This window comes from Myotis brandtii, unplaced genomic scaffold (assembly GCF_000412655.1).
Source record: "Myotis brandtii unplaced genomic scaffold, ASM41265v1 scaffold18, whole genome shotgun sequence".
Taxonomy (NCBI): domain Eukaryota; kingdom Metazoa; phylum Chordata; class Mammalia; order Chiroptera; family Vespertilionidae; genus Myotis; species Myotis brandtii.
The window spans coordinates 7,929,417-7,940,447 of record NW_005356674.1 but is presented as its reverse complement, the minus strand read 5'-3'; the positions used below and the strand labels follow the sequence as shown (position 1 = coordinate 7,940,447).

The following is an 11,031-nucleotide window of genomic DNA, read 5'->3' as shown; positions in this document are numbered from 1 at the left end:
CTGTCCTAGAGAATCATGAGATACATAATTGTAGATAATTATAAAGAGTTGTTTACCATCTGTCTTCTCCATTTGACTAATGCTCCTTGAGGGCAAGGACCAGGCCCTATTGACCCACAGTGCCTTACACTGTGTGGGCTACATCCCAAGCAGTGAGTATATTTAAATTAATTATCTACAGCTTTATTAAGAGAAAAGAATTATTCAGAGACAGAGAAGCATCAAACAGACTGTCAAACTTCAGAAGGAAGGCAGGGAATGGGTGTGTGTAAGAGTTCAACCAAAGGACTTGTATGCATGCATAAAAGCATAACGTGAATGTTATCTCAGATAAGGGTTTAATCTCAAACATTTACAGGGAACTCATACAACTTAACAAAAGGAAGATAAACAATCCAATGAAAAAATGGGCAAAGGACCTAAATAAACAGTTTTCAAAAGAGGACATACAGAAGGCCAAGAGATATGTGAAAACATGCTCAAAGTCAATAATCATCCAAGAGATGCAAATCAAAACGACAATGAGGTGCCATCTCACACCTGTCAGAGTGGCTATCATCAACAAATCAAAAAAGGACAAGTGCTGGTGAAGATGCAGAGAAAAAGGAACCCTCTTGCACTGCTGGTGGGAATGCAGACTGGTGCAGCCATTGTGGAAAACAGTATGGAGTTTCCTCCAAAAATTAAAAATGGAACTCCCATTTGACCCAGTGATCCCACTTCTAGGACTATATCCCAAGAAATCAGAAACACCAATCAGAAAGGATATGTGCATCCCCATGTTCATAGCAGCACGATTTACCATAGCTAAGATCTGGAAACAGCCTAAGTGCCCATCAGCAAATGAATGGATTAAAAAACTGGTACATCTACACAATGGAATACTATGCTGCTATAAAAAAGAAGGGACTCTTACTATTTGCAACAACATGGATGGACCTGGAGAGCATTATGCTCAGCGAACTAAGCCAGTCAAAGATAAATATCACATAATCTCACTCACATGATCTCACTCATTTGTGGAATACAATGAACAACATAAACTGATGAACAAATATAGACCCAGAGACATAGAAGCATTGAATAGGCCAGCGTCTAACCTCAGATGGAAGGCGGAGGGTGAGGGCATATACTCGGGGGTTGGGGAGAGGTCAATGGGGGAGAAAGGAGACATATGTAATACTTTAAACAACAAAGAATTTTTTTTAAAAAGAGAAAAGAATTAGAATCTGGACTCTTTAGCAACAGAAGAAAGAAATGGTTAATATTTTTTAAAAGAGCATTATGTCTATACTTCATTACCAAATATAGTTATATAAACACTTTTCAAAAGTACCAAAAACAAGAAACAAACAAACAGAAAACCCACCTAGAAGTAGTCATTATTTGACAATTTGGAATTTTTATGCCCAAAGGGACCAAAGAAATGAGTTTCCCCATTAAAAAGCTTTGGAAACAAAAGTTTACTATTAGATTTTCTTTGAAGTCCACAAAGTTTGTACAAGTTAATTAAATGGTTGGCTTAATCACTGGTTCATGTTTCTAGCAGATGAGGTAGGAAAATCTCGGAGAAAAATAACTGTGTAGATGCAAACTTGGTAGCAAGAATTGTACCTGAGCCCTAGCTGGTTTGGCTCAGTGGATAGAGCGTCAGCCTGCAGACTGAAGGGTCCCAGGTTTGATTCTGGTCAAGGGCACATGCCTGGGTTGCGGGTTCGATCCCCAGTACAGGGAGGGCAGGAGGCAGCTGATCCATGATTCTCTCTCATCATTGATGTTTCTATCTCTCTCTCCCTCTCCCATCCTTTCTGAAATCAATAAAAATATATAAAAATAAATAAATGAATATAAGCTGAACAAAATTTAAAAAAAGAATTGTACCTGAAAAGAATACCTTATCAGTAACATCTGAGTTTTATCTTTGAATATCAATGTGAACAACCATAACTTGCATCTATATGACACTTTTCTTTTTATTGCTCCCAGTGTATTCTCACAATAATTCTAAGAGTTAGGGCATATTTTACTGTCATCATTTCACAGACGGAAAATTCATAAAATAAAGAGAGTTGTAATTTGGCCAACATCTCATGGCTGATGCAAGAATCAGAAGCCAGGTCCCCTGACTCTCAGCACAGGACTTTTTCTCCACCAGACCTCCCAGGTTGATTTGTGTACAACGTGGATGATAGCCCAGTAGGCACCAAATCAAATAAATCATTTTTGAGCCCAGTCTGGGTATACAGTCCCATGCTTGGGCGTCTTATGGAATGAAAAGTAAACTAAGACACAGTCCTACAATCCAACAATAGCTCAGCTAGGGAGAAAGTAATCTGAATAGGTAAACAGTTTAAAAATAAATCAAAGGTTAAAGTAAGAATTTCTCTTAATAACAAAAGAGACAAGGTAAGACAGGTTGGGCAAAATGACAAATCAGCAGCATGTCCAAGTAGTGTGGAGGCCGTTCAGAAGAGGGAAAGAGTTCATGTGGCTAGCATGCCAGAAAAGGCTGGATGGGTGAATTGGGACTTCAGAAAGGGGTAAAATTCTGTAATTAAAATTGTCTTATCTGCTCAGCACCCCTCCCTTGTTCTTCTGGAAACATACCCCTCTTTCTTTGGGGAATTATTCCTTTTCCTAGTCCAATCATTTGAGTTTGATTCTAAATGAGGCTGCCAATCAGAGCATCCTGTATTTTGCCCATTGGAGTGGGTATAGGACCCAATTCTAGTCTATTACAATCCTTTTAAACAAACTGGAACTGAGAAGAAAACAGTTCTGCTTGCATGAGATGTGAGGATGAGCTGGTGGCCAGGGGTCCTGTTAGATGGAAGAGATTGGACTGAGAAAGGCAGCTGAGAGTAGAGATGAGGTAAGAGAGTACTGATGGCACTGGGACCCTGGTTCCAGTTGTCTCCGAAGCTCAGCAGAACCCTGTCTGTCCTGCAGGTTATTGTTACATGGTGTCCATCATTTTCTCCTTTTCCCAGAGATGGTCAAGTGGGGCTCATGCCACTTGCAAACATAGTCCTGACTATGGGAATAGGTGGAGGGGAGTGGGGAAGCTGCCCTCTCTTAGGCAGAAACTACTGAATGAGCCCACATGGGAAGTAGGAAGGCACAAGACTTCTGTGGGGACAGTGAAGAAACCAGTGTTTCTAGAGCTGAGGATCAGCATAAAAAAAGAGTGGGATATCGGCTCTGAGCATGATGAATTTGAAACTACCGCAGGACATATCCATGGAGACAGTGAGCAGGCAGCCAGGATGTGGAAGTGGATCTCCAGAGAGGAATTATGGCTGATGCAACTACAGTAAAAAAAACAAAACACTCAGAATCAAAAAGAGCCAATGAAAAAGAGTTTTCTATGGATGATACAGTTCATGACTTAAAGAGAATATTATTAATTTGGGAGCCACCTACATGGAGATAACAGTTGAAGTCATGGATGTAGAAAATTCTCAAGGGAAAGAAGCAAAAAGAGTCTTGGACAATAAGAGCATTAGGAATTAAGAGAACTCAGGGTCACAAAAGCCAGGTAAGCAAGTTGATTAAAGAGGGGAAGGTTGAGCCCTAATTGGTTTAACTCAGTGGATAGAGCATCAGCCTGTGGACTGAAGGGTCCCGGGTTTGATTCTGGTCAAGGGCACATGCCCGGGTTGTGGGCTCAATATTCAGTGAGGAGCGTGCAGGAGGCAGCCAATCAATGATTCTCTCTCATCATTGATGTTTCTATCTCTCCCTCTCCCTTCCTTTCTGAAATCAATAAAAATAATAATAAATAAAGAGGAAGAGGTTGAGCAGTGGTGAAGAGAAACAAAGAAGCCAGTAAAAAGGTTAATGAGAAAGTTTATGGAATTGAATTTCAGGAGCAGGAAGTCATTGCTGAATGAACTTGGATGTGGCAGAATGCCAGCGAAATGATAGCAATTCCAGGTGAGGTGATGTATGCTATTGGTGGCCACTCACGTGCCTTGAACTTTCCAATGGACTCCTGCTGACTTTCTAGTGTGGAATATGCATCTCTGTTTCTGTGGGATCCCCCCCCCATAGGTTTTCTCCCCCAGAACCACAGAAGGCCACTCTGCCCATAAGGCAAGCCAGAGTAGCAAGAAATTAATAGCCCCCATGAGCAGTCCTTTGATTTGTGAGTTGGTGTATGAATTCCCCGGCTCTCTTGCTGTGTCCCTGAGGTGGGGTAATTCTAAAGCATGTATTTTGCACCATTTCTGAGCTCCTCTCCCCGCCCCCCCCACCCCTCCCCACCGATTAAGCTCTCGGTGCCCATTGTGGTAGCTGGCTTAACAGTACACTAATGAAGCTGTGTTCCTTTTCTTGGCTTGCTTCTCTGCTCTCATAGCAGTGTGTTCCCTGCACTTCCCAAATAAACTATGTATACATAAACCCGTGTCCTTGTGTGCTTCTGAGGGAAACCAAACTGACAGGTGACCGTGTAATTTATGGGCCAAACTAGGACACTTGTGAGAGTGAAAAGGGGAGGCGACACTGTTAATAATTATGCTAGGACAAATGGCACCAAGCAGGGCTTTGCTTATGGAGGTATGGCCTCTACAGTTACATGAATCTCCTTTGAGAAGATGGACTGGGACAGGAGGAGATGCAAAATTTAAATACCAGCCAGAACCGGTTTGGCTCAGTGCATAGAGCGTCGGCCTGCCGACTCAAGGGTCCCGGGTTCGATTCCGGTCAAGGGCATGTACCTTGGTTGGGGGCACATCCCCAGTGGGGGGCGTGCAGGAGGTGGCTGATCGGTGTTTCTCTCTCATCGATGTTTCTAACTTTCTATCCCTCTCCCTTCCTCTCTGTAGAAAATCAATAAAACATATTTTTTAAAAAAATTTAAATACCAATTCCTTTTAATCCCAGAGAGTGCATATGTGCAGAGAGCAAAGATGCCTTTTATTTAGAAGGCATTTGTGCCCTATGCCCCATTACCCGGAGGGCTCTAGCAAGGAATATGTCAGCTCAAGAGTGGGAAAATATCTCAGGAGAAGAATAGACCATACAAAATAGGTCAGTGCCCAGCCCTCAGGAAAGCGAGGCTTGTGCATGCGTATGATTCAAGGCTCTGAGGCTGCAAGCAATTTTGTCAACCGCAGTCAATATTACACTCATCTTAGCAGCACAATAGGCACCCCCTTCTTGCTTCCTCTTGCCTTTCACTAGTGATGTCAGTGTGGGCCTCTCTGTAGCTGCACAAGCAGACAAACATCCTGTGACAGCACCTTCGCCCCGTCTCTGCTGGTCCCACAGCCCTAAGGACATCGTCTGGCAACCTGGGTCCTTGAATACCCAAGGCCTTTCCACTTCAGATGCTTCCACATCAATTATTTTATCGCCTCTCCTCTAAGAAGAGATTTTTCTCTGCAAGAAAACCTTTCAGGAAAGCTACTCCACGTCCTCACACGGTTGAAGAGGAGCAGCTGCTCTGGATGTAATGGTGCTGAGAAAAGACAGACACTAATGTTTTTTCCTTCCTTGTGTGCATGTGAATCCCCATTCTGGATTCAAGATGGGAGTTTCTGTGTGAGGTCGGTGGTGTGGCTAAAATGCCTCTGATGGGGGAGGGACCTCGGCTCTCCAGGGCCAGGTGGGGAGCTGGCCTCTGGTGCTGGCTGTCAGGACGCCCCATTCCTGGAACGTGTGCCTCATCCTTCTGACTGCCTGCTCTTGACAATCTGGCTCATAGCTGCCTCCCTTGAATTTGGAGTTGATACATAAATAGATCAATGTGTGCTGTGCTATGCACCTTCTATGTATTAACTCATTTCATCTTCACAAATTCTATGTAGTAAATCCTGTTATTAAGTGAGACCTGAGTGAGAACTGAGATTCAGACGCTAAGTAGTTTGCCCGCATTCTCTCAGATGGTATAGTTTGCAGGCAAAGCCTGTGGGACACACCATTGGACGTAGAGGTAAAGCCAAGCTGGCTGGCTGCATTAGACGAGGAACTGTTCTGACGGGCCTCAGTACCACGGAGTTCTCATTCGCTTAATGGATGAAAATTCAGTCCCATAGCTACACTCTTCCCCTAGAGCTCGGGCCTGAGGGTATGCTCTCCCACAGATGCCCAGGGGAGAGTTTACCAGCACAGCAGGTTGTACTGGTTAGTCTCACAAACCAGCTCCTTCCTCAGCTCTCAGCTTTGCTGTGGGTTTCATCTCTGGTTCAGAGCCACCCCTGATTTTCCCCTTGCATCACAGGCCAAATTCATTACCTCCTCAGGAAAGACCTTCACCCTCCCACTGTCCCAAGGTCTTACACTCCTGTGTCTTTGTCTGCCTGGCTTTCGCACAGAACTTTTCTTGTCCTCCATCATGGCAAGTGGACATGGGTATCTCTCAGCTAGACCAGCAGTAGATGAGCAGGGGCCTCTCACGGGTGTCCCAGGAGGGCCACATCTGTATTCAGAGGGCTGCTCACCGAGCCAAGCTACTTGATGTTCCCCAAACACACTCATAAAATTCCACGCCTCGACGTCTTTGCTCATGGTGTTCTCTTCACCATGACTGACCCTTCTCTGAATATCTAAGCTCCATCCATTTGTTAAGGCACAATACCATGTAGTCACTGCCGGTGCCTTCACTGAGCCCAGACTGGAAGTGTGCTGAACCTCTGCAGGCATAGTACCCCTCTTAGGTCATGCATGTGCTGCAATCTTTTGAGATACGTATATCTCAAATATGTATATTTATGTTCACATTTCCTTGTCTACTCTTTCGTTAAAGGCTGACAGTAATTCAACTATGCATCTTCAAGTTTGCTTAGCAGAGAGCCTGTAGGGCATTTTTTAAAAATATCTTGACGTTTTTATTTCAATGATCAAAAGAATACAGTAAATGGAATCTATACGGATTGATTAACATTAGGCATGCACCTCTACCTGAAACTGTTGTTAGTTTTTGACAGGCCTAAATCTTTACAACTTATTTAGGCCCATCTTTGAATTTCTTTGACCCTGATATACAGGGTTAGTTAACTTCTTCTTCGTGGTACTTTAGTAATGAGAATTATGCTCACTGGCTAGATTCCTTTATAACTAAAGGCTTCTAGATACTCAGGTTGCCTGTACTACCTTGAGACCATACTTTAAATCAGTGGTCCTCAACCTTCAGGCCCTTTAAATACAGTTCCTCATGTTGTGACCCAACCATAAAATTATTTTCGTTGCTACTTCATAACTGTAATGTTGCTACTGTTATGAATCGTAATGTAAATATCTGATATGCAGGATGGTCTTAGGCGACCCCTGTGAAAGGGTCGTTCGACCGCCAAAGGGGTCACGACCACAGGTTGAGAACCGCTGCTTTAAATAGACACTTAAGTAAATCACAGTATAAGGAAGGGAGATAATTTAGAAAGCTGAGCTGTATTGTATGAATATCCCATAGATTTTTTTCCCCAGCACTTATGGTCAAAACACTTGTTAAGTACCAAATAAGTCTTCCCCCACTGCCACTCTTTCCCAGAGACACCAGGATGTGTATCAATGTCCCCTGGGCATCTGAAACGAATCCACACAAATGACAGACTTTACCCAGGTGGTCCCACTATCAAATTACAAGAAGCAGTTCCACTACCCAAATTATAAGAACCAGTTAATGGGACGTTCAGAAAAACATATTCCCACTACAGTAATATGCATCTAGGAAAGTTTTCCATTCATGTGTCAATTGTTTTCACAAGATTAACGTAAAAAAACACACACAACCAAATACACATATGACCCCCAAGCCCCAAACAAAAAATATTGGTCTTTGTTCATTCTCAGATGACCAGATGCTCCAAGAGTGCCAGGGGTGGGAGCCAATCTCCCTATAGCCTTTTCTTCAACCATTCTTGAACTACTTTCCTTTTCCAAAAAGGTAATGCTGAAATCAGTCGGAAAGGCTTTCTGAGAAGACTGACTTGGATTTCTGTTCAAGGCGATTCAAGATGAATTGGCTTGTATCAATGAAGCGTTCAACGCAGTTCACAAAACAGGCCTCAGCCCGACTGTCCAACTTTGGCCCGGGCTTGTTCATGCACTTCTCCCAACAAACTTCCGTCATCTGGTGCACCAGCTGCTGGAAGCGCTGCTTCTGAGTCTCTGCCTCCATGAAATGCTGCAGCTGTGGGTCCACTGAGCCCAAACCCCCAGAGGAGAAACTCAAGGAGGAATCCATCCCAGCGGAGCCACGTGCACCGAGATGAACTCCACACCAACTCCTAGACCTTCACATGTCTCCGCCTGTAGGGTATTTTTGAATGAAAGAGAAGGGCATACTTACACAGACAGGGGGGAAAGCGATATCTGGTTAGAAAACCTTGGGGAATTGCAAATAACATGTTTGTGAACTAGACGATGTACTTACTCTTTAGAAGCCCATGTATCTTCTCAGTTGATTTGGGGACAGTGACTAACAATAGTAGTAGTGTAGTAATAGCTACCAAGCCCTTTACAGAAAGCGTTAGTCAGGGCATGTTGATCACAAGCAACAGAAACTAACACTGGCTAATTAAAATAGAATAGGAAGATATTGGAAATTATAATAGATGCTGTTGGTGTTCTGTTCAGATCCTTGTTATCTTTGGCACACCCATCCACCAGTCATGTGCATGTTGGTTACAAGCAGTGCATAGCTATCCCTTCTCCAGAAAATTGCCCTGTGCCAACAGGAGTCTCCTAAAGGGGGGTGGGGCGGAGGGGGGAGGGGAGAATGGAACTCCTCCACCTCCCAGCAACCTGTAGCCAATGACTGATTGATATGTGGGTCATAATGGGCCAACCATCTTGCCTCAAGGCAGGACTTGCTCTGGAGGGCAGTTCACACCCACAGCCACTAGGCTGAGGCTAGACTCCAGCTGAGATGACATCTTAGCTCTTTCCCTTGCCCTAGCCTGCTTCCCCCTCTTCCTTGTAGATTCTCCTAAGAGCATCAATAATTTCTGTGCCAAGAACCCCAACTCTACACTCTTTCTAAGACTCCAACCTGAAACAAAAGGACACTAGGAAAGCCCTCAGGACCAAGAGAGGACAGGACCCATGGCAGCCATGGGGCGTCTCCGGGGTGATTTTTCAGTCTGCCTCCTTCAAAATGAATCAGCTCAGCTATTTTCAAGTTTGTTGTGTTTTTTACCTGTCTGCTGAAGATTCAAATTTTTAAAAAATATTTAACTGCCCTACCAAACTATCCAGTTTCCCTGAGGCAACAAATACCATCTCATTCAATCCTTAGAACTGGCTGTGAGGTAAATGCTATATCTGTTAGACAAATGAAAAAAATTAAGGCAAAATTCAGAAGAGGCCAAGGAGTTAGCCTAGCCCCTTAATTTCTTGTTTAAAAGACCCTACTTTGTAGAGTTGATGCCCCAACATCCATTCTATCCCCCTGTGGTCGGTAACCCCATCATGGTCATCCTGTGGCAGTTATTGGTTTAGAACAGGCATGTGTTCATGTCCTGGCCAATGAGACATGGGGGGCATTTTCCTGGGCCTTCTGAGAAATATCTCTTCACTCCTCAAAAGGAGACTCGAGAAGAGAGAACCCCCAGCTCTTCCTCTGGACATTGTTAAGTCTGTGTCCAACAAACAAAACTTCCTCAGGCATCTTGTTCTCCCCTTCGGTTTATGCCAGCACAACAGGTGGCAGAATCAAAAGAATCACAGAGAAAGGGGCCAGCCTAAAGCCCACCAAACCTCTGGGGTCTTTGTTATAGGATAAAATGAAGTCCCTCATTGATTAAGATATGGCTCAAGCAGAGGATTTGCATGACTTTTAGCATTCGCAACCCAAAGCATTCTAACCGAAGCACTCACTGCCCTGGGTTGGAAAAGACGCCAATGGAATGAGGACATTTGCAAGGATTAGTCCCAGGAAAACTTGTAATGAGAATTGCCACTCACTAGCTGTGTAACCTTGGACAAGTTATCTAACGTCTCTGAATCAGTTTCCTCGTACATAAAATAGAGATAATTCTTGCATCCACACCATTAAACGGAATCAAGCATTTAAAATAAACACCCACCAGCTGGCACATAGTAAGTGCCCACTGATGGTTGGTTGTTAGATATACCCTTAGAAGAAAAGTTGAAATAGAATTAGAAAGTGAATAGCTATTGCTTTTAAGCAGCTGGTAAATATTTAACAAGTTTTTCTGCATTCCCTCCCCCACGTTTTTCTGACATTTATCCGCATCTGCACCTAAGTCAGCCATCACATCATCTGTCAGATGGCATAATTCTGTCAGTGCATCCACTTACAAGTTTGCCCATATTTAAATTGTGAAATTCTAAAAGGCAAAGATTCCTCCTGTTCCCTTTGTTTGAATAGCTCCCAGTAGATTCCAGGAACATGTGGACACTTAATATATTCTTAGCTCAGTGGTTTGTAACTATGGGTCAAAATCAAATTCAACTGCTGTGGTTCTTAAACATTTTTGGGGTCATGAACCCTTTTTGAGAATCAAATGAATGTTGTGGACCAGCTCCCAGACAAAAGGCCAGCAAGCAAGATGACCATACACTGGATCCCTGCCCCTCCCCCAGGCATAACACTCCTGCATTAAAATATTTAAAATAAACCAAACTTTACCCTAGCTGGTTTGGCTCAGTGGATAGAGCATTGGCCTGCGGACTGAAGGGTCTCGGGTTCAGTTCCAGTCAAGGGCACATGCTGGGGTTGTGAGGGCACATGCTGGGGTTGTGGGCTCGATCCCCCGTAGGGGGTGGGCAGGAGGCAGCTGATCGATGATTCTCTCTCATCATTGATATTTCTGTCTCTCTCCCTCCCTTCCTCTCTGAAATCAATAAAGGTATATTTAAAATAAATAAATAAACCAGACAGTTAAAAACATTGTCCTGTGCCAGGGGCATCACAACTACATTTAATTTAATGTTTAGAAAAAACGCCAAAGTGAAGGAACTACTCTCACCTTTTGTATAAGTTCAGAAAGGTTAGGTATCATGTGTGAGGTCATGCAGCTGAGTAGTTGCATTATCCTGGCTCATAAGCCCTCCCTGTTGCCT

At 43.6% G+C, this 11,031-nt stretch overlaps 1 protein-coding gene across 1 annotated transcript; it reads right to left on the bottom strand.

The window, feature by feature from the left end:
* Positions 1–7,823: 7,823 nt before the first annotated feature.
* LOC102261059 (mitochondrial import inner membrane translocase subunit Tim8 A) lies at positions 7,824–8,244 on the bottom strand. Its single transcript, XM_005863620.2, has one exon. The coding sequence runs from the start codon at positions 8,186–8,188 to the stop codon at positions 7,901–7,903; it is 288 nt and encodes a 95-aa protein (XP_005863682.1). The 5' UTR covers positions 8,189–8,244; the 3' UTR covers positions 7,824–7,900.
* Between the last annotated feature and the right edge of the window lie 2,787 nt (positions 8,245–11,031).